Consider the following 27,237-nt stretch of genomic DNA (forward strand, 5'->3'; position numbering starts at 1 on the left):
CACTGCTAACATTGCATCCGTACTGCAACTCAGTTGCTGAGAGAAGCAACTGAAAACACCCAAAACTGGACAGGTATCCAGTGGCTACTCCTTGGTGCTGACACCCTGATTGCTGGTAGTCCCACTCTACCTCTGAAGCCACTCTGCCTCTTAAGCCACTGCGTCTCTCTGCTCTGCGCTGCTCAGTCTTTGGCTCTCCTAGCCACTGCATCTGTCGAATCAACACTCCATGGCACCAACTGAAACTCCACCATCCTGCTACTCCTGATCATGAGCTCCCATAGCAAGGTGATGATCCAAGAGGTGGGCTCCTCTAGGATCCTACCCATCTGTAGCTCCATCGAACTACAACTCTATATTAGCCCACCTCCCTCCTGGAGGTATATTGGTTGTCATGGCGAACTCCTGCTCTTGTTCGATCTTTGCAGCTGCAACCTTATGATCATGCTTCTCATCCTTTGCCTTTTTCTTCAAAGGACACTGGGATGCATAGTGGCCCATCTCGCCACATCTGAAGCACTTCACCTTGGAGACGTCCTTTTTTCGTCTTTGTTTCCCCTGTTGTCCCTTGGATGTAAGGGCTGCGTTATCCTCTTCCTCCACTTCAGGCTTCGACCCATTGCTGTTGCTGCTGCTGTCAAGTTTTACCTTGAGCATGTCTCTCCTCATCTCTTCTTGTTTCAGCGCTGCCCACATCTCGTCCCAATTTGGCAATGCTGCTCTGCCTAGGATACTCTGGACAAAGATCTGCCAATCATCTAAGATGAAATTTAGAGCTAGTATTACTAACTTCGAGTCCTAAAGTGTATGTCTCGCAGCTAACTGCCCATCATGGGTCTCCTTCAATTTGGTGAGGAACAGATCCACTCGCTCCCCCTTCTGCATCTGAGCAGATCTTAGCTTCTGCTCTAAGTACATCTTCCGCTGCTCGGAAGATCCTTGATATAATGTGGCCAAGGCATTCCACATCTCCTTAGTGGTCCCTTTGCTTGCAACGTGGCACACCATGTGATCCTTGACTCCATCCAGGATCATTCTCTTCGCCTTAGCCATCTTAGCTCTGTACTTCTTCAGCGGATCTGAATCCACTGGGACAACTACCACATTATCAAAATAAGTCTTGAGGGCATGCTCATCTAGTAGGAAGGTCGTCCTAGCCTTCCAGATGGCATAGTTGGAAGCCTTGTCCAACCTGTCTCGATCCCTCAAGCCACTCATTGCCATCTCCTTCGAAAATTGTCGAACAACTCCCTCTCTCTCCCTACTGTGTAGCTCCTAGGCTGACTTACGCACTCCTTGATGGAGTCGGTAAGCTGTTGCTCCTCTGTTGCTCAACAATTGAGAAATGCTGATTTCCTCAGTAAGAAATGACTGAGGAAGTATTCCCTCGCTGAAAAATCTACGTTCACCAACTGCTCCTCATGGTGAGGCTTAGCGCTGCTCCCTCTGCCACAACAAAATTCGAACTGGAAACTCTTTCTCTCCGTCAACTCACTCGGAGAGAAGCTACCTCGAATTTTTGGCCCTCCGGCTATAACTGCGCAAACCCTTTGGGGTTTCGACATGTTACCTCTTACAACGTTTCAATTTCCCCTTCTGCTCAGTGCTGGGGTTTCTGGTTCTGCTCTTCTTGTTTCACATGCGCTCACTCTGATACCATGTGAAAATCCCTGGTCCGGAATCCCTACTGCAACAAACTAATGTTACTTCTCCTACTTGATTAAATCATGCAAGTTATTTACTGTGTTCTACAGTAAATATCGAAGCAAATATATCTGCAACCTTCACTTAATTTACATATATGCGGAGACAAAATGCTGAGCAAGAACAAAAAATACAACACACAGGACACAATTGTTTTGGAAAAATAGTCCTTGGAAAAACCCAATGCGGGAAAACCGGTGCTGTAGCTTTGAGGGTTTATTATTATTAAGCATTATCAAATTCTGAATACATCACTGAATACCTCACATGGTTATTCAGTTACAGAGAGAAATACTGGCAGAAGCTTTGTGAGTTTTACCTCACACAATTACTGAGGAATCTTGGCTGATGTAGCCCCAAACTGACTGCCCCCTGGCTTTTCTCGTTGTCTCTATGCTGCCTCTGTGTCAGCCCAACGTCAAGCTCTTTGGGTGCTGCATTACTTCTTTGGTTGGTTGATCTGTTGCCCAGGAGATTCGATTTTTGCCTTTCGGTCTCACACCCTGGCTCCCAACTTCTGAAAATCGAATTCCTCTGCAGATTTCATACTCCTCTCTCTCCTTCGTGATGCTTCTATGTGGCCCTTCTGGGCTTGCGTCAACCTCTACGTCAAGGCTTCTAGATCACTCGCTGCCTCTCTCTGCTGATGTATCTCCAACTAAGAATCTCTCTTCGGAAGATGCTATCCCTGCCCCTCAACTGCAAGAGTCTCTTCATTTGATTTTTCCTCCTGAGAACTTCTCACCTCAGAAAATCCATTTTCTCAATCTCTGTGTGTTTTCCAAATGACCCTCAAGCCCCTTCTTATATCTTCCTGTTGGACAACCAACGACCTAGATTAAAACATAATCAAAGGCTCAGATCATTTTGGCTTGATCCGTGGCCTTTTCTAGAAGTTTCACTCCTGATTAGATTAATACCCATTATATTTTAATTTTCCTATGTTTAGACTTAGGAACTCCATTAAAAATATTAATTATTTTAATAAAATCACTTCTGGGTTGAATTTACCAAAACACGTTTTGGGTTCTTTGGAATACCTGTGCCCAAGCCTCCCTGCAAAATTTGAGGCTTAGAGCACATTCGATGCTATCCCAAATCAACATTTTGGACATGAATCTTGTAGGTGACCTGTTTGAAAACGAGTGCGGCTTCTAAGTGTTGTGTTTTCATAATGCAAACTTTGGTTCCATTCATATTTTCCATTTTTCGGCGGTATGTTGTTTGGTAAGCCTTTGCCCAAAGCTTTCTCTCTATATAAATCTGAGCAATGGTAATAAAAACCTCACTGTATCCGATGATTATTTGTTGTTTTTTGAGTCCCCAAATTATTCCCTATATCTTCCAGGACCTCATGATGTGAAAATGGTTGTGGGAGGTTCGGTAGCGTCACCCACACCGACATCGTTGACACCACCATTGTTATAGAGTCAAATTCAGGGAGCTAATGGGTCACAAAGAGCCCAATACGTCCCGAAAACCAGGGGCGTTCTTACATTACTTTTTCTAGCTCTTCCTTTGATTCAAATTGTACAATGAAAAGACGTTTTGAACATAGGTAAATCTCACAATTTTTTGATCATGAGTTGTAGATCCATTGATGCAAAGCATCTGATTTGGGTCAGAACCCATTGAATCTATAGATGAGGGCATTAGAATGAAGAAGTTAAAAGAAGATCAGTTACCTGATGATTTTCGACCTCCAATGTCGTCCTTTTCTGCAATTTCTCCACCATATATGGCCCAGGCATAAGTGAGGGTTGTTCCTTTTTGATAGATCCATTTCCACGCATTGCATCTTTGTAGGAGGTTGATGCCCCTAAACCCTTGGTGCCAACAACCCTTGTTGAGAAATCTACTAGGGCGATAGTTAAGAAATTTAGCTTCTTCACTTATTATTATGTTCGAATATCACCAAGCAACTACCAAAACAAGAACAATAGTACACAAGAACACAGAATGTAGGCTGCAAGCCAAGGCCAAAACCTCTCCACTTGAGAGGAAGACCCACAAAATCTCCTCTTCTTATAGATTCTTCAATTGACAAATTCCAAGACCTCTAGACCAAGACTAATACCCTCCAAGACCAAGTCTAGCCTTTCTGAATGATGTGCTTCCCTTGTCCAAGTCAAACCCAGTAAAATCTCTTCCAACAACACAACTTCAACCCCTAGCTTCAGAATTCAGGCGTCTACTGCAGGTCTAAAATTTTTGGCCCCGTGCAACAGCTACTGCATGCACACGTGTGAGCGAAATTAGCCTTCCAAGGCCTCCCAACAACTTCGCTTGCCTTGCTTCCTTGTCTAGGGCTAGTAGGTGACCTAGTAGACCCTTCTTCTAGCAGATTTCATCCTCTTCTAGTAGATAGAGAATTTCGACCTTGAACCAACAAACCCTAGCTTCTCTTCTTCGCACGTGTGAGAGAGAATTAACCCAAAAACAATCTTTCTTCGTCCTCTTCCTTCTTCACTTGCCTTCTTGCTCTTCTCCTTTTGCTTGAACGAGTGAGTGATGAATGTGTCTCAAGGAGGTCGAGATCCCTCCTCTATAGGTTTCTCAAGGTGGATGTGGCTCCTCAAAATAGGCTGACTTCCCAACTGCCAGGCTGACTTGGTCTTGAAGGGTATTTTGACAATTTTAATGACAAAAATAATTTTCTTTACAAGTTATAATGTGCCCGATGGGGTATTCAACTTATGACAATGACTCTTTTGACTTCTTGACCTAGGGCAAACCCTAGAATCACTTAATGAGTGCTTGACCTATAAAATAAAAGACCTCGAGCATGAAGCCCATGCTCCAAAAATAATAATAATAATTTTCTTTCATTTTACAGTATACAAGAATCAAAAGTACATTTCAGGTTTATGAAGACCGAACCTAGTTACACAGTTTTCAATAGCCCTACTCTGTAAACACAAAACTAGCATTAAGGTAGAATCCTTTGTAATATCATAATGTTGCAATGTTAAATGGTCCTGTACTTGTTTACCTTAAAAAAACAGTGGTAGGGAAGAAACTAGGGTTCCTATCCTCTCCAAAACTTGTTTTAAAAACCCTATTGTTTGATCTCCTTGCAGCCAAAATTGCATGGATTTACTAGATATTTGTTTGATTGAAATCTGATAACCATTCTTCAAATCCTGAGTTTGTCCATTAGTTTCTTTCCCATCTCGCTCAAAAAATCTTGAAGCAAAACTACGACCTGGCAGGAATATCGCATTCCCCTCCAAACCCCCATTGTCAGAAGGATAGTTGGACGATTTGAACTCGCTCCTGACTTCATTAATCTCCTTCCGTTCTGATCGAACCCATATATCACTCTCAAACTGAGAAGAAAATGAAATCAAAAGAATCTTCCCTTCCAACGGAATGGCTGTATCTAGATTCGCATTTCCTCCACAAATCTGGCCCCAATCCGCTTTTTCCCCACATGTACAGAGCCAACCTGTGCGCTTGCAAAAACCCTCGAGCTCATTCGCGCCATTCCTCCGCTCTCCATGTGTGGCGTCATCATAGATAGTTGGTTTTCCTTGAGTATTATCTATTTCACTTTCTAGGGTTACACTTTTGGGCTCCCTTCTTTTTCTATTTTCTTGTGTACCCTTCCTTCCCTTAACATTAGATTTGAGAACTATTTAAGAGTTTCTTTAGGTAGTCCTCATTGGTGTTGTCAAAAGTTGTTATTCCTAGTCCCATTTATTTAAGTAATTTCTAGAAATTAATACCATATCTTTTCATAAATTATCAACTTGATGTTCATTATACAACTATTTTCTTGATAGCGAAATGCAAATGCTTAATGCTTCTTAAGACTTGATTTTGGACCGTACCTGTTAGCATGTTTAGAGATAATGATGAACCCCACATTTATGTTGTTAGAGATTTAACACATGTTGACACAATAAGAACACAACTTTATTTTCCTATCACAACCAGCCTCACTGGAAACATCCTATTGAAAATTGGTAGCTCAAGGAAAAATTCTCTTCTTGGGGAAACCCTTCTCACCTTAAGGAGACCCTACTAGCCCTTGGAAGAATTTAATTTGCACATGGGAAAATTATTATTTTAATGTGGAATCATGACAACACAAAAAATTCATGTTGGCTTGGAAGAGGAAATTCGACCTCCAAGATCACATATAAGTAAACATCACTTAGCATCACTTGGAGGCATCATCTCACATTTATCTCTTCTTCTCTTGGTTTGATTTGGTATGAAAATTGTAGGTCCGAGTTCACACGTGCGAAGGAGAGAGAGACACTTTTGTTGATTAGCGTTGACTTTTTGTTTTGGGACTGTTTTGACCAATTTTGACTTGGCTTTGACTTGGGATATTTTGACTTGATTTGACTAAATTCTTTGACTACCTTGGATGCTGAGTTTGAGGAGACTTTTACCGAGGATTTCTGGGCATGTGTTGATTAGTTTGACCGCATACTTTCTCTCTCCTTTTACTAAGAGTTTGACACTGTTTTGACTAGGTTTGATCAAGCAGAAGAGGCTACATTGTTTCACTGGTTGACCGAACTATTTGGACTTGATTTGACCATTGATGAAGTACTAGTTAGGGTTGCGTTGATTGTTGTTGACTTCGACTGTAAATTCTAGAATTGGAGTTTAACCAGATTTGACTTTTATGCACACAATTGTTTGGATATTGGTTGGTTGACTTGGTTGGTCAAGGCTTTGACCTTTGAATTGTTATTGATGTACTTGGACTATGTATCTCTTTGTTGAACATTTGATGACAATCTAATAGAAGAAGAATTTGGAAAGGGTTTTCCCCTTTGTGGGGTTTTCCCCTGGTCTTTGACCAAATCACTATGTCTCTATTGTTCTTGGTTGTCTTTTATTGTGCATTTGGTTTACTGTTCTATCTACAATTGCTTATTGTTATTAAAGAATGAAAGTATATTGGATAAGTGATTTCTATTGGGAGAAGAATTGTTATAAGTGACGGTTACAATGTAGAACATTGAAAAATTAACATGGTATTAGAGCTGAGGTGAATACAAGCCCAAGGAGACAAGAGCAATCACCCTTTGAAGATATCTTATCCGCTGCTGAAGATCACTTGACTTGGTCAAGATGTCTACCTCATACTTTAAGATTGAGGAGAAGTTGAATGACTCATCTTACTATGCTTTTTGGAGAGCTAGGGTTGATTTAACTTTGGAGGAGAATGATGTTTTAAAATATGTTGAAGGAAAAGTACCTGAGCATTTAGAGAATGCTTTTGTTGCTATCAAGTCCAAGTACAAGAAAGGTGAGGTCAAAGCTAAGAAAATCATTATTGATTCTTTGAGAGATCATTTGATTACTTATGTTGCAAAGTTGAAGAAGTCTAAGGAAATGTATGATAAGCTGGTTGGGATGTATGAAGTCAACAAATTGAACGATATTTTTCCTTTGAAGAATGAACTCAAGGACATTAAGATGAACAAGGGGGAGATTGTGCAGTCATACTTCATGAGGATAGCCCAACTCAAGGATCAGCTGTTGTGTACTGGATAAATTACATTTGATAGAGAGTTGGTACTAATTTCAGTTTTAGATCTTCCTCTGATTTGGGAGACATTCATTACCACTATTAGCAACAATGACAAGTTTCCTTAATTTGATGAGCTATTGGGCAAGTGCACTTAAGAGGAGACCAAGATGATTTCAAGAGGGAGAATTCAAAAGGATGAAGGAGAATGCATGGCATTTGCTGCTCAAGACAAGAAGAGGAAAGTAAGAGGAGGACCATCTAATTCAAGAAGGCTTGCTCTAGCGTACAAGAACTCTAATAGAAGAATTAAAAGGGACGTGTCACAAATTCAATGCAATGATTGCCACAAGTATGGCCACCTTGCTCGAGACTGTCCGGAAAATAGAAATGCTCCAAGGTCCTTCAACAACAACCGTGGGTTCAACAACAACTGCGGCTTCAACAACAATAGGTTCAATGATAGAAGAAGAGAAGCTTCTACTGCCCAAAACCATCGTCCTCTTAAGAAACCAAAGAAATAAAGGTATGAAACAATGCAACTGCTACTCAATTTGAATACTTTCTTATTTATGTTCTTTCTAGTTCCCCTCCTCTAGATTCGTTTGATAGCTGATTAGTAGATAGTGGGGCTTCTAGACACTTCACTGGTTATTGTGAAGTCCTCTCAAAACTGGAGAGGGAGACAAATTTGAAGATCATTGTTGGGGACAATTCTACTTATCCCGTGAAGGGGTTTGGTTTCATTACATTTCATCTGGATTATGGTCAAACTATACATCTTCAGGATGTTTTGTATGTACCAGGATTGAAAAAGGATCTTGTGTCTATATCTTCCTTGGAAGACAAAGGAATGAGCGCTTTCTTCATAAGAGGAATGGTTCTTACTTGGCCAATGGAATCTCACTTAAGGGATGCCTTCACTTTGGGATCAAGAATTGAAGGCCTTTATGAAGTCAATTGAAAACTGATCTGAGCACTGGTTGATGATAATAATCATCAATGTGAGTTGTGGCACCGAAGATTTGCTGACCTTCATTATGAAGCCTTGCCTAAGGTAAGGAAGATGGTTTCTGGAATCCTTGAGGTTCGTTTAAATCATAATGGAGTTTGTACAGGATGTGCAAGTGGAAAGAAGGCAAAGGGACCATCCCCTTCAAGTAGTAGGAAAAATGGAATACTTCAACTCATACATTCTAATTTGTGTGGACCCATGCTAGTAACCTCTCTTGGTGGCTACCTGTACTATATAATCTTTGTGGATGACCTCCCATAAAACATGGATTTTCTTCTTGAAGCACAAGGACCTAGCATTTGACATGTTTAAGGACTTCAAGGCCCGCATTGAAAATCAAACAGGGATGACGATAAGAATCTTCAGGTCCGATAATGGAGGAGAATTCATTTCAAATGATTTCATTGACTTTTGGAAAAAAGCAGAAATCAAGAAGGAGACCATTGTACCTAACAACCTTCAACAAAATGGTGTAGCTGAAAGGAAGAACATGACTATCATGGAAGCTGCTCAAGCCATGTTGCATGATCAAAAGTTATCAAAGTTTTTGTGGGGTGAAGCTGCTAGGTCTACATTCAAAATAGGACTTCTCATCAAGCCTTGGTTGTTAACACTCCCAAAGAAGTTTTCATAGGTGTGAAGCCCGATGTTAGACATTTAAGGATCTTTGGCTGCCCCGTTTGCTTTCACGTGTTGAAGGACAAGAGGAACAAGTTGGAAGCTTCAGGGAAGAAAGGTACATTTGTTGGTTATTGTGAAAATTCTAAAGCTTATAGAATATATGTACCTGGTCAAAGGAATATAGAGTTTAGCAAGGATGTGACATTTGATGAAGATGCTGCCCTTAAGAAAGCAAGGAAAACTCCTTCCCTTGCCAATATTGAAAGAAGGGACGATGACTTGGATGTACAAGAAGAGACTCCCATGCATGAGCCAATGAATAATGTTGTTGATGATCCCATAGAACCCATGGACCCCTTGGATCCCCCTCCATGTGATCCTCTTACCAGGTAGAGACCACTATGGCTTCATGACACTTTACAAGATGCTAAAAGACATGCTGTTGCAAGAGGAACCTTCAGGAAAAGCAAGAAGCCATGTCGATATCAAGGATATGTTGTAGCAATGAGCAACATGATACAGGCTGAACCACACACTTTTGAAGAAGGAGTGAAAGAACAAGTATGGAAGGATGCTATGGCCGAAGAATATGAGTCCATTATGAAGAATGATGTGTGGGAAGTGGTTTCAAGGCCTGAAGGAAAGTCTGTTGTGACTTCTAAATGGTTGGACAAGATTAGGCATGGTGTAGATGGAAGTATCGAGAAATACAAGGCGAGATTTGTGGCTAGAGGTTTCTCCCAAAAAGAGGGAGAGGACTATGATGACATTTTTGCACTAGTTGCCCGCTATACTACCATTTGATCTATCATTGCTCTTGCTGCTAGTCAGGGATGGACACTTGACCAGATGGATGTGAAGATTGCGTTTCTACATGGCATCTCAGAGAGGAAGTGTATGTTGATCAACCACAGGGTTTTGAAGAGCATGACAAGAAGACTCATGTGTATAGGCTGAAGTAAACACTATATGGATTGAAGCAAGCCCCTAGTGCTTTTTATGCCCACATTGATAGCCACCTAATGAGGCTTGGATTTACAAGAAGCAATGCTGACTTGAACCTCTACTTCAAAGTTGTCCAAGGTATGCCCCTGATTTTGGCATTATATGTTTATGATTTATTCTTGACGAGTGGGGAGCCTCTTATTCTCTAGTGTAAGAGGGAGTTGGCCTCTGAAGTTGAGATGAAAGACCTTGGGTTGATGCACTATTTCTTGGGCTTAGAAGTGTGTCAAATACCTAGTGAGACTTTCCTTTCTCAAGGGAAATATGTTGTCAAGTTGCTAGAAAGATTTGGCATGGTAGAATGTAAGTCCATGGCCACACTGATGGAGATGAATGTCAAGAAGTTATGTGGTGAAACTGTTGGATGCAACTTGGCAAATCCCTCCGAGTATAAACAATTGATTGGGACAGTGATGTTCTTAGTGGACACTAGACTGAACATATGTTTTGCTATCAACACCCTAAGCCAATATATGACCGAGCCTCTACATTCACATTGGGTCGCTGCTAAGCATGTGCTAAGATATCTACATGGTACTATTAGTCTTGGATTGAGATATACTACCGAAGATGTGAGACTACATGGATACACTCCTGCTGACAAGGCCAAGAATGTTGTTGATAGGAAAAGCAAATCAAGGTGCTGTTTTAGCTTGGGGTCTGCCATGATATCTTGGATGAGTAGGAAGCAGAAGTTCGTTGCCCTTAGCACGGTTGAGGCAGAGCACATTGCTACTTGCATGGCTAGCTACAAGGTTGTATGGTTGAGGAAGCTCTTTGGAGAGCTGTTTGAGCAGGTATTGGATATGGCTCTAATATATTGTGACAACAACAGTGGAATCCAACTTTCAGAGAATCCCTATTCCATGATGGGTCCAAGGATATTGAGATCAGATATCACTATATTTGGGATATGGTGTAGAGAGAAGTCGTAAGACTCCATCACATTTCGAGTGATGAGCAGATAACAGACATTCTTACCAAGCCTTTGTCAAAAGGGAAGTTCTTGGTCTTCAAAGAGCAACTTGGACTGGACGATGTGACCCTCCTAGGAAAGGGTAACGACTGATCGAGAAAATTGAGCTATGCTCTTCCCCCTTGTTTGAGCTCACAGGTGGGAATGGAGCCTGCGAGCTCTAGGGTTTGAGGGGACTCTAGAAAATAGGTGTGTGTGATCCTTACACTTTGCGGTAAGTTGTATCTCTACTATTGTCACAATAGGTGTGTGTGATCCTTACCCTCTGTGGTAAGTTGTATTTCTGCTATTGTCACTATAGGGTGTGTGTGATCCTTGTCATTTATGGCAAATTGTATCTCTCCTTATCTAGTCTGGGAATTGATAGAGTATACCCCAATATGCATCCTTCCCACAAGTTGGGATTGTAGGGATTGCCACCCATCTAGCCAATGGGTGAGGAGACTTGGGTGTGTGTGATCCTTACCGTTTGGGTAAATGGTATCTCTCCCAAGTGATATGATGCAAGTGTTCTACTAGTTGACTCTTGAGGGTCAAGGTGGGAAGATCAAGCGGGCAATAGGTGTGTGTGTGATCCTTACCCTTGGGCCTTCACGGTAAGTTGTATCTTTCTTGTTATCATTGGATGTAGGGTGGCAGATTTATCTCCCTTAAGATGATTCTTCTTCTTTAGATTGAGAGTGTTCAACAGATGAGCAGGGATGCGATAGGATATGATACAACGATGATGATGATGAGACATTCGAGATGAGACTTACAATGCGATCAGAAATTCCTCCCTAACTGAGAGGGAGTGTTGAAAATTGGTAGCTCAGGGAGAAATTCCCTCCTCGGGGAAGCCCTTCTCACCCTAAGGAGACCTTATTAGCCCTTGGAAAAATTTAATTTGCACATGGGGAAATTATCATTTTAATGTGGAACCATGACAACACAGAAGTTCAAGTTTTCCTGGAAGAGGAAATTCGACCCCCAAGACCACATATAAATAGACATCACTTGGCGTCACTTGGAGGCATCATCTCACATTCATCTCTTCTTCTCTTGGTTCGATTTTGGTCTAAAAATTGCAGGTTCGAGTTCACACGTGTGAAGGGGAGAGAGAGACAGTTTTGTTGACCAACATTGACTTTCTGTTTTGGGAATGTTTTGGCCAGCTTTGGCTTAGATTTGACTTGGGACATTTTGACTTAGTTTGACCGCATTCTTTGACTATCTTGGAGGCTAAGTTTGAGACTTTGATCGAGGATTTTTGGGCATGCATTGGCTAGTTTGATTGCAAGTTTGGTTAGGGTTTGACCAAAAACTTTCCCCTTTGAATGAGAGTTTGACATTGTTTTGATTGGGTTTGGCCAAGCAGAAGTGGCTGCATTGTTTCACTGGTTAACTAAACTATTTGGAGCAAATTTGACCACTGACCAAGCACTGGTTAGGGTTGCGTAACTGCTATTGAATTTTACTGGAAATTGCAGAATTGAAGTTTGCCTAGATTTGACTGTTATGCTCATAGTTGTTTGGATATTAGTTGTTTGACTTGGTTGGTCAAGGCTTTGACCTTTGACTTATTATTGATGTACTTGGTCTATGTATCTCTTTGCTGAACATTTGATGACAATTTAATTTAAGAAGAATTCTGAAAGGTTTTTCCCTCTTGTGTGGTTTTTCCCCGGTCTTTGACCAAACCACCGTGTCTCTATTGTTTCTGGTTGTCTTCTATTGCACATTTGGTTTTTAGTTCTATCTACAATTGCTTATTGTTATTGAAGATTGAAAGTATATGGGATAAGTGATTGCTATTGGAAGAAGAATTGTTCTCAGTGATTGTTACAGTATAGAACATAGAAAAATTAACACAATCAAAGGAGATTAATGACAATGTTTTGAGTAGAATAGGTAACAACCTTAATACATAAAGTCTTCTAACATTTTATTCTAAATATTCTTGTTTTTTCCCCAATATTTCATTGAATTTCACATTCTTAAAAATGAGATTTAGCCTATGAATAGTCACTCTTGGGCATGCTTGACACTCCATACGATCTTAACAAAAGATGAAAGGGCTTAAATAAATTGATAGTAAAACTTTTTAAGCTTTAGGAAAGGTTATCAAGTCATGTAGGATGGGCATTTAGTATCCTATATGATAATCATGAGGGAGTTTCCCATCCTCAATGTTTAATTCAAAATGGTTCTAATGGATACATCCCATCTACTGTCTTCCTATTTTTTATTTGCCTTATGTGTGAAAGTACTTGGTTGTAATATTGATGTTCCCAAAGTTGAAGGATAATTTTTTTTCATAATTGATGTGTAAGGATATCGAGTATGACTTGCTCAAGGACAACTAGTTATGGGATGGTGGGCTTAGAGGGGAGGGTGAAATAAGATAATAATTTTTTTTCTTTTTTCTTTCTTTATGTCTAATGAACGACTTCAATAAGTAGGTCAATGGGATGATAAAGTACATCTAGTATCAATACATAGTGGGAGTGCAAGAACGACTCCTAAAGCAATGTTAATAAGACAAGTAAAATATAAGAAGCTAGCTAAAATAAGATGTACAAGGTACATGGAAAAGTAGAATTCTAGAAATGCTAAAACCAAATGAGTCGATGTTCAGTTAAGGGAAGGATGTGAAGCTCTGATGGGGCTACAATTTGAAGCCAAGTGAAGATGGTGAGAAGTAGGATCCTCATTAATGTCATCGATAATTGCAAAGAGGCTGATGCAATGTCGAATGATGTGATTTGGGGAGTAATTAGGGTCAAGATGGCTTGGTTGTTTGATCCTAGTAGGAGTGCAAGAGTGAGGAAGCCCATTTTTTCCTTACATCATGATAGTGGGGAAGGAACTCCGAATAAACTATATGAGGAGAAAAGCTCTAAAAGAAAGGATGCCTTACACAACGAGGTTGACTAGAAAAGGGGAGGGCGAGCACATGTTGCAGATGTCTTGCTGATGAGTGATGAAATTACCACTTTTTGACATCATTTTTCTTTATTTTTAATCCCTTTCCTTTTACTCATGTGTGAGATTTAATCTTGAAGAGTTTTTCATTGCATTTCTTAGTATTTCATTGAATTGTGATTAATGTTAGGGGGAACTAGTGTATTGTATGTTTACTTTTGAAATGATTTCTCATGTGTGAACAAGTTTGTATAGGAATGTGGTCTACAAGCTACAAGGTTGAAGAAATTCGAGTTAATGGTGCAAAACATATGTAGATTCATGTATTGCAATGCTAGCATGCCCTGAAGAAGGAGATCCACCATCATTGATCATGTCGCCACTTGGGTAAGATAATACTACATATATTTCATGGTTTCAATTATTGGAAGATGGATTTATATGTGCCCAAGTGTGCATGTTCAATTTTATTATAGATTTGAAGGTATCCCATGTATATATCGTGGATCTAGGGAGATCAACCCCATTAATAACTAGTTTTGAACATATTTTATTGCAACCATACTTTGAGCAAGTTATCTTAACAATTTTATTGCCACTATTCACCTCCCTTTTATTCAAGGAACAACATACAAGTTGGCTCACATTCTTAAGAAAAACAATATCTCTACAACCTTTAAGCTGCTTAATACTATTAGATCCTCCCTCAGGTATGTCAAAGACCGAATTGACCCCTCTAACACTAAGGGGGTCTACATGATCCCTTGTTCTTGCGGGAAACCTTATATAGGTGAAACTAGTCAGTCTATCAAGCGTAGAATTCAGGAGCACGTTGTGGACATTAGACATAATCGCTCTCGCACTTCGACTCTTGCTGAACATTCTATTAAAACAAAGCATCACATTTGCATTGAGGATGCTTCTATCCTTGCTAAGATCTCTCATTTTCATCACAGGAAGTTCAAAGAGGCAATCGAGATTGAAAAATGAGCCGCCAACAATCTAAACAGAGATGACGACTGGAAATTCAATAGAAACTGGATCCCTGTTCTCTCCTTAAAATTCTTGAAACTCTCTTCTTCTTAAATTCCGTTGTTTATTTATTTATTTTATGAATAGTAATATTTTTAGTATTCGTGGTTAATGTTTTTTCATATATATATATACATATTTATTTATTTTACTTTGTTTTTATTTTTACACTCATATATATATATTATTTTTAAATTATTATTATTATTATTATTTCATCTTAATATTTTATCCTTAATTTTATTACCTTAATCCTAACCCTTTGTCCCTAATACTTATCTTAAATTATTAATATAATAACTACTTATATGTATATATTTTTATTTATTATTATTTTTGAAGAAATATCGTATATTTATCCTTAATTTCATCCTTTTCCTTTTTTAGCCTTATTATCATCTTTCCCCTTATTATTTATTCTAATGTATTAATATATATTAATTAGACATTATACTTTATTTATTTCTCCTTATTACTATCTTATTTCCCTTTTTCTAAATACTATCTTGCCCTCATTTTAATAAAGATTATTCCCCTAATTCATTTTATTTATATTATAAATAATTATAATAATTGTTTATATTAATTTATTATTTCCTTATGATTATTATTGATTTATTTTAATAATTTTTGTAACCACCATTTTGAGTCATTTTTCTCTTTATATACCTTTGCTGGATCAGATTTTCTCCATCTTACCGTCTTGATGATGAACCATATTAGTTGGTTCAAAATGCGGCAGAAATTAATTCTTTCGTGTTATGGATCCTGAAGACATTTTTATAAATAATTTTAATCACAGAAGCCTACATTCAGACACATGACTAATTTTGAATTTGACAATTAGTTGGGAGTTAGCATGAATCTCGGAACTGTTTATGAGTTGTTGTAGCCACTTGGGAACATTTGGATCTATATTTAGATATTTGTTGTAACCATTTGGGGATATCCTATCCTCAAGTGGATCTATATTTAAATATTAGTTTCAAACAAACTCATGTGTAAAAGAGAGTGCCATCTCCATTCCAAGGAGAGGACTCTTAGAGCACATAGTCCAAGCTATCATGGCATAGAATACAAAATCATGAGATCTTGCTTCAATTAAGATTGTGGTTTTTAACTTTTTATGGTTGTGATTTGGATTGAGTTATGCTATTGTAGTTTCAAATTGGTTGCATGTTCTGCGAGGCAGAGCTCACTTCATTAGAGTAGAGCATGGTATAGTTTGGTATTCTATTTCTTTCATTTCGTGTGTGTTTTTATTTATTTATGCATCTTTATTTCCTTTGCAATTAATTTCCTTTTTATGCAAGTGTGTTTAATTTTCTGCAATGACATTTTCATTCATAGACTAGTTTTTACCAAAGCTTGCCATCAACAGGTGGTGTTCTATTAAAAAAGGGAATTGCCTAATTTGTCCAAGAAGTTTTCTTGGTGATAGCAGGGTTCCCATTAGCATGATCAAGTTTTCAAGTATATGGATCATTGATAGAAGTGATTGGGCTTCTTTATTTGAGAGTTAATACCTATTAGCAACCCAACTAGTCTTTCACTAACAAATCACAGTAGCATAAACACATATGCCATTGGAATAACGTACCTGAACCTGACGTTATAACATTAAGAACTTCGTTTGATTGATTAATTCCAATAACCATCTGTGCCATGCATCAGTAATCTAGTTATTATCCAAAGGGAATACATGTTTATATTTTTCATCTCTTTTAGTATTCTTGGTGTATCTATTGTCATTAGAAATTTTCTCCTTTACTTGCTCACACATGCCCTTATTCCAGGTGGATTTGTTTTATGCTGTATATAATCGTCCCTTCTATTTGCAAACTCTCTAGAAGTGAGAAATGTAATCTTAATGCATCTGTTTAGTGCAAGATCCTTAGCGTCTATTCTGAGGATCCTTGCTCTCTTTTGATAACCTGATTCAATGTTCTTCTCTACTAGTCTTTCTAAATGAATAAATATTTACTCTTGAATTTTCTGTATACTATTGATGGGTGGATTCTTATCTGTATTTTGATATGTAATGCTAGTGTCCATGTCTAAACCATGGTGATGGTTTATTTATTTTTATATCTTTTTTTTTGTCCTACAGGTCATGCCAGCTGTTAAAGCAGTGATGAACCAAGAGTCCACTTTAGTTACATTGATTAAGCCTCAATTTGAAGCTCGTAGGTCTCAGGTGGGTAATTCTCTCTTAACATGGTTATGACTCTTCATTTATTGCAGTTTAGTTGTCCATTGGCATGCTTATCTTCAATCATGTGTTTTGGTTTATGTTTATGTCCATAATTTGATAAGATTGCATTCTGCATGAGATATTCAAGAATTTTATTTTCTCTAGTGTTGTGAACATCTCGACAACATCTCGATTTATCATGAAATCATGATTTTTTGGCCTAGCCGATGTTTGCTGATTTTTATTAATATTTTCCCGATTTTTACCATATTTTGGTTTTCTGAACCCTTGCCGATTTTATCCCGATGCGAATGTTTGCAACATTACTTTTCTCTTTGTATTACATTCTATTTAGACAATAGTTCAAAATCTATGATGAAACATGATCATATTTTTATCCTGTAAAGTTGCTGTATGCACGGCATGCATCCATGGTGTCCCTAAGAGTGCCTTATCTATTGTTTGGTTTCCTTTCAAATCCAAAATTTCAAAGGTACACAATGTCCAAATGCCATAGCACGAGACCTGAATTTTGGAGAGCTTATCCCTATATGTATTAGATGGCTGGAGGGGATCACTGTCATTCTCTTCTTAGAATGTTGAGGTCATGAGTCTAACTTGAGCACCTTAGTGAAGAGTTGCATCCTTTAATGTAGCCATTCCAATCTTTACCATCTCATAAAGTTCTTATCTACATTAACAAGAATTCTAAGGATGTGGACTATGCCTTGTGTATCTTCTCCACTTTCTCTACCTTAAGAAGTGAGTCAATAATATCATAAATTTTCAGCAAGCAACATCTATACGGTGACAAATTCAGCTTGTAATACCCTCCATGGAAAGGTTGCGTAAATATGAGGATGGATGTTGCTAGGATTTCTGATAATGCTTCCTTATTTGACCTCTTCCATTATTATCTTTAAGAGATTGTGTTATGACTTCAAATGCTATCTTTTGTATCTTGTAACTGATTACAGAGTTATTGCCAAAATACTAATGTGCTGGTTTATCGATAGTCGTATGCTTATCCTTGTTGAATCCGGTTGGATAGGCTCTAGTATTCTTCGACACATCATCAACTTAGGTAACATTTCAAGCTTCAATATACTTTTCTTTCAACTTAGAACTCTAGTGAGTGTCATGGTTTCTAGGACTGCATATAAGATGTGCAATAACTCCAATTAGGTAGTGTACACACTTGCTATAGTGTGGCCCCACATACCACATTTTTTGTGCTTTCTTATCTCTTGGCCTTGTTGCTGCAAAATCTAGTAGGCCTTGGAGAGGGAAACCCTACAAGGTATAAATTAGACCAAGAGACAACAATGAGGTAGTGGGCCACTGTCACCATAGCCAAAACCCGTTGCTCTTTATGGATTTTCATAGATGGGAGGAGTCCCAATTTATGCTAAGGTCACCTAAGATAGATGTTCTAGGTATGATGCACGAGATGACTTGACTAGACCTCTACATGAAAGACACAATAATGGCTCAAGACTCCAATGGGAGGCAATTCACTTTCTATGTAGAGGCCTAGGGCTACAAGCACAAGACCTAAGGTTTGAGTAATTTGTTGAGTGTTGGAGTATCCAAAGGTTAAGGCCAAGAGAATATATTTTCAATGATATATATCAACAAGATCAAGGCTCATGAAACCTTCAAGAAACCCCTAAGTTGAAGCAATACAAAACTAGCATTTCCCTCTTAGGGAAAACAACTAGGGAAAGAAAGTTTATGGATGAAATTGAAGTGGATGGCCACCAAAAAGATATATTTTGTGGCAAATACTATCCTCTTGATGTTTAGGCTCTCTAATCCTTAAAACTCACCTTGCCTAGGGTTCCACACCAAGCCCTAGTTTACGAGCCTGGCCTTAAAGGGGCTAAAATTAGAGAGAGAAAATATGGAATAAAATTGTGCTTGATCACCAACTATATGGACTAGTCTCTTGTTCCTTGGGCAATTGGAGTCTATGATGTGATAGATTTGCCAAAAGTTTAGTAAGGAAGGCCAAAATCTTGATGCCCTCAAAACCTTGAACAATTATCAATGGAATGGAAATCAATTTTTCAGCCGAGAGCTAATGAAAGTTAACCATTAGGACATTCAATTCACATATTATATATGGGTAATGCATGCAATAGTTCATCTAGATAGTATTCAATTTATTTTCAATAATTAGGGTAGAATAACATGAAATGTAATGAACAACATTCAATACTTTAGACATAGAAAAGTAGATTTTCAACAACAATAACACTTACAAGATAACATGCAAAAAAAATCCATCATTGATTCCAAAGAATAGCTCCTAAGCAAGATGTTTTTGCTCCAAATGTCAAAGTGCATCAATAGATCCGAGTTTATCATAAGAGGAGGTTGAAAACAGCTCAAGAGGCCGAAATCCAAGTGTTGTGATGATGAGATACAACAATGAACTATTCCTCTACCTATATGAGGAATTCAAATTCTTATTTTAGCTTATTAGCCCCCTAAAATCATAAAATGACATGCAAGAAACATCCTAGGTCACAAGCTGACCTAGTAGCCTATGAAAAACATAATAACTCTCTGCATGTGTGAGCCAAAATAAGAGAAGAGCTGACGTCATCCAAGTGTAGGCCTTTCTAGGGCTGATGTTGAGGGAAATGCATGCCATAATGCATGTAGACACCGTCTAAAATCAACCTCTAGGGGTTGGCCCCTTGATCTTTGATAGAGTTCATTTGGCATGTGGCTTGGAGCCTTCCCTGTTGCCCCACTTTGTTCCATCATCATTTCACATGACACCTGCCATTTGATGGATGAACCGTGGATTCGTTACTCCCTTAGACGCTGAAACCACCTAATAGGGCCCTTTATTAACCTCTCTTGTTGACCAAGGTAACACCTGTACCTTCTAAAGCCCATTTGGAAGGACATGCCATTATGAAGTGTCCACTTCTGCCCTTGGTTTGCATCTTATTTACTCAAGTGCACTAATGGGTTGTTGTACTGAAAGTTGAGGAGATGCATTGGATCTTATACAGGGTTGCAAGTGGGTCTCCATTTGGACCTTGTCTCCCTATACGGGGTCTAAGCCTTCAAGAAGGTGATAATGGCACTTGTAGGGTGAGCGTTGAGAGCCATAGGCCTCCAACACATCAGAGCATCGATTACTATGCCATGGGCTTCTTCAACACCATATATTTCTTGCTTGTGCCCTAGCCATACCGAGATGATGATGCACTTGGACCACGTTGCCCAACCGACCACACACTTGCACTAGATACTTGGCATCTGATCCAGGGCCCAAATGGGGTTTTGTCTCATCTAGAGAGACCTGGGAGGGCTTGTATCATCATTCCAACCCTTATTGATGGAACATCGACATGTTTGATCTAGGTGGAGACCCATGAGACCATTCATTGTGGCCCACAACTACTTGGGAGCACCACAAATGTTTTTCTTGGGAACCAAGGGGCCACCCCCTTGGTCATCATTTTGAGAGCCCTCCTATTCATCTTGGCATATGGAGGACTTATCTAGGCCTTCCAACGACACTTTTGCACCATTATTTTATCATTTCGGCCTCATTAGGAAGTCTTATTTCTACTTTTGAGCTATTTGGTGGGCTTGTCACAAATAGGGTCATTATTTTGCACATTAAAGTCATTTTTAGATGCTTATTAGGCTAGTTAGACCAAATTGAACTCCTAAATGCTCATATAAGTAGAAGAGAGCCTCATTTGTATTGGATGATCATCACATTATTGGATTAGCTATTTTTGAGAAATTCACATATCTTCTTGGATGACTATTGAAGACTCTTTCATGGATTTCGATATCTTTGGAAGCTAGTTTGATGTTCTTCTTGGAGCCATTGTCTTGTTCTTGGATTGGATATATCTCTTGTTATCTTGTAAGTAAATTTTGTTGAGGAATTTTTGTTGATGAAAAATGTCTAATGTGTGGAAATTATGCAAGCAGCGTTTGTAATTTCATGTCCTAATTTTTGAATATCATTGTAGAAGGATGTTAGATTGCAAATTTGTGCATGTTACTCATTGATAACAAGTAGAAGAATGTTCCTAGTGGATTGAAGTCTCATTTCTTCCATAAAAGTCCCTTGGGTGGGTAATTTTTAGAAGGTTGATGATAGGGCATCATTTTTCAACCTCCTTGAGAAACGAATTAGTCCGAATTTCGAATCATAAAGACTCCATAGCACAAGGGGAAGGCACTAGTCTAAGAAATTTTGGTCACCCTTCCTTCATCATTTTCTTCCTCGTAAAAATTTTCGGCCTCTTACTTAGACGACCTTGCTAGGGTATCATGTGAAATATCTTAGAGAGTTGATTTTGCAAGTGTGTTTGAACCAACTTTTGCGATGTTGTCTCTCATAGAGATCTCATAATTTCACATGATTTGGACGATTCATTTATGAGAAAAACTAAACCCTAGCTCAAACTTTGAAGATCTATCTTGGATGTCATAGTAAGGAACTTTCTTGAGGGTTGCCTCCTATTAGAGCTTAATCATTTCCAACCCTTTCTTAGTCCTACCTTGACCTAGTGTCCTACTAGTAGGTATCCCTTTCATGATCAATCCTAAAAAAAAGAAGCAAAACCTAGGTCTTGTGTGGACCCCTTTTAGGCCTCTCAAGTTAAGAAACACCTATCATAGAAGCAATTACTTGTTTAAAAGAGATTGTTGAGTGGTCCTTCACCATCTTGGAAATCTTGATTCTAGGACACCTAATCTCATTGTATCATCTCAAAGGCCTAGATCCCCATTTACATCTTTAAGCCTTTCTTGGATAGCCATTATCATGCCCGTGAAGCAATCAAGCCATTATCTGAGTCTCTCCTTTGAATGGGCTTTGGAAATCACCTTATACCTTGCCACTGATCTTTTAATTTGAGTGGTTTCTCTTATACCAAGACTCCTCCCATCGGTGGCAGTCCGTAAAGAGCAGAGGACACTCACTATGGTTACAATGGGTCTTTGTCCCATTGTTGTGATTTGGTCTAGTAGTTGTCCTTAGGTTCCCCTTCTAGGATCCCTGCTAGATTGTGTGGCAACATTTTTGGCGCCGTTGTCAGGGAAGAAAGACATGTGTCTTGCTCCCTCATGACATTATTGCCATATCCTTTTGGTGACTCCATTGGAAGAACAAAGCCCTAGTTCTTCATTGAACTTTAAAGTTAATGCTTGTAGGGTGAAGCAAGCATCTATCAAGGCATTTAAATTTACCCTGGCGACTCCACCATGGTTTTTTATATGCAAAATCATGAAAAATGGCCTATTGTGGAAAAGAAATTTTCCCTGACTTTGCTTATAATGATCTTGATCCTCAAGACCTTTAAAAACTACAGGAATGATTGGGTGAATGGAATGAAGTTTGCAAGCATGTAGTCGAGCATGAGGACAAGGATTTCTTAATCGACCTCTTTAATAGGAAGAAGGAAGATGTCTATGATGTACATGGGGAGTATGAAAAAAAGCCCTCTGACTATCTTTTCCTTGAGTTTGCATGTTACACTGGTGCATTCAAATCCTTGTGTCATGTAATTAAAGAAAAGCATGGAACTTTACTTGATGAAATCATAGAATATTTGGATGACCAAGTTGACCAAGAAGGCAAGGATGATGTAGAGGAGTTGTCGATTGCAAATTTGTGAATCAATAGCAATGAATCAGGAAGCATGGCCTTTGAGGGTGATGAAGAAGATCTAGACCCTGAGAACCTCCATGTGTTAAAAGGAAGGATGACCGAATATAGAGAATCTTGCACATCACTTATGGAAAACTATAACGCCAAGGATCTCTTCTCCTATTTATATGAACAAGGAGAGAGGTTCTATGAGATAAGATGCAAATAGAAAGAAAATCCTATGAACACCCTTCTCCTTGAGCTTTATTTCCAAAACTATGTAGTGGAAACCTTGCATGATATTGTTCGAAGGAAGGACAAGGAAGAAAAGGATCTTCAGCCTAGCCAACATGAAATAGATAACGAAGAATGGAATGATTCCGAGGAAAATCATGATGACCAAGCAAATGAAGAATCTATGGAGGACCTTCGGATTGTTGATTTGAGAATTGGGTACGAATATGATGTAAATGGGAGTCCCATTAAAGTCCATAAGGATGAACATGATGACGTGTGGCCTCTCATTCAAGAAAGGGTGCTTAATAAGGATCTGGAAGATATGGACATTGTTGTTCCTTGTGAGGTTGACATTTGTGGTTGTCTTTTTCATTGAGAGGGAAAATGGGATGTTGGCAACCATCATTTTGACGGTGACTGTATTTATGATATTGACAAGGAAAATGAGGTTGAGGATGGTTTTCCCTTTCTTCAACGCATTACCCATAATGATGTACATATTCACACTGTTGAAAGGAGGGATCATTATTTTCCCATAAATGAAGAAGACTTGTTGGGGTGGTTGAATGTAGTTTCAATGAAAGCCCCATTTATGACACTGATAGGAGCACAACTTTTCTTGGCTTCCTGCAAGATCTTGAGCATATTGTCACATAATCCATGAACCGTTGCCTCACCTTTTCTCATACCATCGCTGATATTGATGAACCCTTTCCCCCTCCTAAGTATGATGATGAGGAACAACCACTCATTAGATGTGCCCCTTCTTCCAAATCATACCCTCGAGATTGTGAGCACACAATTGCTTCCCCTTTTCAATGTGACCATCATATCGAGCAATTTGTTTGTTGTGTCTCTCCATGTCCCTGGTCCCCTTTTTCTTCTCGTCATGACCTTGGGGTGACCACGAAGCATGACATTATGAACAATGATCATGATAGGGAGTTCTTGAGCTTGGTCATTCATTCATCCATTTTGTGCTTGCAGGAAAGGCTTCAAAACTCTAAATTGGATTCCTTCCGCTCATCCAGGACTCCTTTCTACCCCATATGTATATCATATTTTACCACCTCCCACCCACATCATCATCCATATGATTTTTTTTTTTTTTGTTTATGTTGGCTTTTGTGTTTATTGCACAATTAATCATATAGGCATGTATTCTCACATTGATTTAATGATATGTTGGTTGCATTGGCTTTATGATTACACTTAACATTTGCTTGAGGTAATATGCATGTTAGGGTAGGATGCATTGCATGTTGATTTTTGCATTAGAACTAACGCCATACTATGTTATCATGCTAGGTTAGGTGCATTTAGATTAAATTTTCACTTAGGATTAAGCTTTATTTCTTGTTGATTTTATGGACTAACAAAAGCATGGGCGATAAAAGGCACCATAAAAGCATGCTTCCCTATTTGCTTGATCTTTGATGTGCAGATAACAGGTCTAAGGTCCTAAGATATTACTTGTGTTCTCATGACCTTCCAGTTCGAGTACATGTTTCGTGCACTCTATTGAGAGATCATGTCCTAGTTGGATCCAGGTGTTACCCACCACTAGCAGGTGACCCCTATAGGAGATTTTTTCTCCTAGATTTGTCTTCAGCCGGCAAGAAACAACCCCTTGCAGCCACTAGATAGCTCGATATGCCACCATTCTCTGCCGCCTGAGCCAAACATTGTGTGCCCTCGCCCATCTATTATGACCATATGTTTGAAGGTGGGATTTCCAACCCGGAAGGTATGGATTTTCATTATGTAATTGCGTGTTTATGCTTGCTTTTCTTGGACACATTTGGACATGGATTAGTGGGGGGATTTGGCGGAAAGAATGGGCTTGGTTTGTACTCTTGTTCCTTTGTCCCAACTTGGTGGTTAATCTTGTATCCTAGTCTCTTGGGATCTCCTCTATTCGCTGCTAGCTTTAGGAATGATACTAGATGGGAAACCCTAATCTTGGTTGCATGGTCCAGCTTCCTGACACCATACATCTCACTCCCCTCTACTCATTATAACCCCTTTCCACACTTTTCCCTTCTGGGTCCACATTTGTCCATTAGGTCCACAAGGTGTTAGCCCCTGTCTCCCCTGTCCACACTTTAGGTCAGTCCTGGAATGATGCTTCAGAGGTTGATGCAGCTAAAAAGAAAGTTAAAAGCCTAATTTGGCCACTTAATATAGCAAACGTACCACAAAATGCAAAAGATGGCCAAGACATAAGAATTTATCACGTGGGCAAAAGCCAAACATTAGCTCTACCCCTTATCATTGTGGCCATCACCCTAGTTCCTAGAGCCCCTATGAGTGCTCCCTGCATCATTTAGGAACCCATGATTGTCCCAACCCCTGGTGGATGATGAACTGCCCAACCGTAAGGGGTATTCATTGCTTTATTATACACATCATACTCTCATTCCCTGGAGCCTTGTGTAGTTAAATGAAAGAAAATCAACAAAAGGCAAAAATGCATATGAAGAAGGCTGGAAAAACAATGCCTAGGGTAACTCATGTACCATGATTGTTCCCTCCTACATCCATATACCTGATGTGTGGGATTTTTGTTAGTTTTTGTAGCATCAGAAGTGTTGAAGCCACAAAATTTTGTGGAGAGGCTAGAATACATGAGATCTCCAAAATCCAGAAATCGTTTATGGAAATTCCACCTAGAGACGACTTAATTAGATTATTAGTTATTTTTAAAATATTTCCTAAGTCTAAACTTAGGGAATATGATCAATTAATCTATATTAATTAAGTCAATGTGTGAATGTTCTAGAAACTCACACGGATCGACACAAAAATAATCTGGGCCATCGATTATGTTTTAATCTTTGCCATTGGTGCTCCAATAGAAGATTATAAGAAAAAGTTGATGGGTAGATGGAGAACACACTAGTGCGGTTACTCAGTTGCCTAGGCAAATCAATTTTCTCTGTGGCTGTGATTCAGCAGAGGAGAGAGAGCTGGTGGGTGAGTAGAAGGTGAGAGAGAGGGTAGCAACAGGAGTCCAGAAGACAGATTTTAGAGTTAAGGAAGAGGCAACCAGAGGGAGAGCGCATTCCACAAGAGCATTGCGCAGAGTGATGTAGGGGTACCAACATATGGGCAGAGGGTCCATCTTGGGGTCAGGATGTCGCTGTGGAGAGTGAGAAATTTCTTATAAAATTTCTCTCAGTATTTTCTCTCTGCCTAGATTGCCAAAATTCTTGTACTTAGATTTGTTGTTGAAATTTAATAAGAAAACTCTCATCTACTGCACTGGTTTTCCCACATTGGGTTTTTTCAGGGACAATTATCCAAAAAGAACTGTGTTAATATTTTATATTATGTGTGTGCTAGAATTTCTCTATTTCCAACATTTTGTTTTCTGCAGTAATTTATCGTGAAAATTGCAATAGCAAACTTATTCGATATTTGTCGTAGCAAATAAACTACATAATTAATTTGATAGTTAGAAGAATATTTTTCATTTATTGGAATAGATGAAATTTGCACATGGTATCAGAGCGAATATGATCAACTAGAGAGCTCAGTAGTAGAGAAAGGAAGAGGTTGACTGCTCAACATGAGCAACAATTCGAATCCCCAGCGGGCAGCGTTGTCTCTTGGCCAGGAAGCCGTAATTCTTGAGGAAAATCAACTTTTCTGAGAGAGCGACAAAGAAACTCTATTTCTCTAGATCAAGAAAGTCCAGAGGTAGAGGGAGCAACTCCATATTTTTTGCAGAGCAGATCTTTAGCTGAACACAGTAATTTTTGCAGCAGTTTGCTGAGCAGATTTAGTGTCAGGAAGAAAGAGAAATAACACAGAAAATTATGGACAAAATTAATGGCTAGGACGATTCAGATTTATCTTCTATTTTGGAGGATGAATTTGCTTGCCTATCAGGATCAAATTCACCTGGTGTTTGGTATATAGATAGTGGAGCTTCAACTCATATGACAGGAGTTAGAGAATATTTATCTAGCCATCAAGAAGAGCAGATGGGCTTCCAAATCACTATGGGAAACAGAACTAAATGTACTCCTATAGGGAGAGACACCATAGAGTTTCAAAGGGAGTCAAGAGCCAGCACTAGCACTACTAATGTATTGCATGTGCCTAGATTGGGTATGAACCTAATTTCAGTGTCCTAGTTTCAGGACAAGGGGTATGATGTACACTTCGTAGGGAAGAAAGTATATGTCAAGCACTCAAGCTGGAAGAAGGTGAAACAAATTGGAGCTCGAAGCAATAGGTTATACAGATTGCAACTCGATTCTCCAATGGCACTAATAGGCAGTGACAGTAGCAGTGGAAAGGAGTTGAACGAATTGTGGCATAGATGGACGAGACATTTACACCATGGAGCACTCAAAATGCTCAGAGAGACTGTAACAAGAGTTCCAGTTCTCAGTATGAAGCATGATGATGT

General features: G+C 39.0%; 1 protein-coding gene across 2 annotated transcripts in view; it reads left to right on the forward strand.

Moving 5' to 3' along the window:
* Positions 1 to 27,237, forward strand: part of LOC149183571 (bacterial hemolysin-like protein) — a 398,103-nt gene that overhangs the window by 267,983 nt on the left and 102,883 nt on the right. For both annotated transcript variants that reach the window (XM_089418766.1, XM_089418767.1), the window contains exon 7: positions 16,862 to 16,948. In XM_089418766.1, coding sequence (XP_089274892.1) covers positions 16,862 to 16,948 — 87 coding nt within the window. The remainder of the gene's footprint in view (positions 1 to 16,861; positions 16,949 to 27,237) is intronic.

This window comes from Pinus tabuliformis, chromosome 3_2, assembly GCF_031772625.1.
Source record: "Pinus tabuliformis cultivar Carrire ecotype Pingquan chromosome 3_2, CPIR1, whole genome shotgun sequence".
Classification (NCBI taxonomy): domain Eukaryota; kingdom Viridiplantae; phylum Streptophyta; class Pinopsida; order Pinales; family Pinaceae; genus Pinus; species Pinus tabuliformis.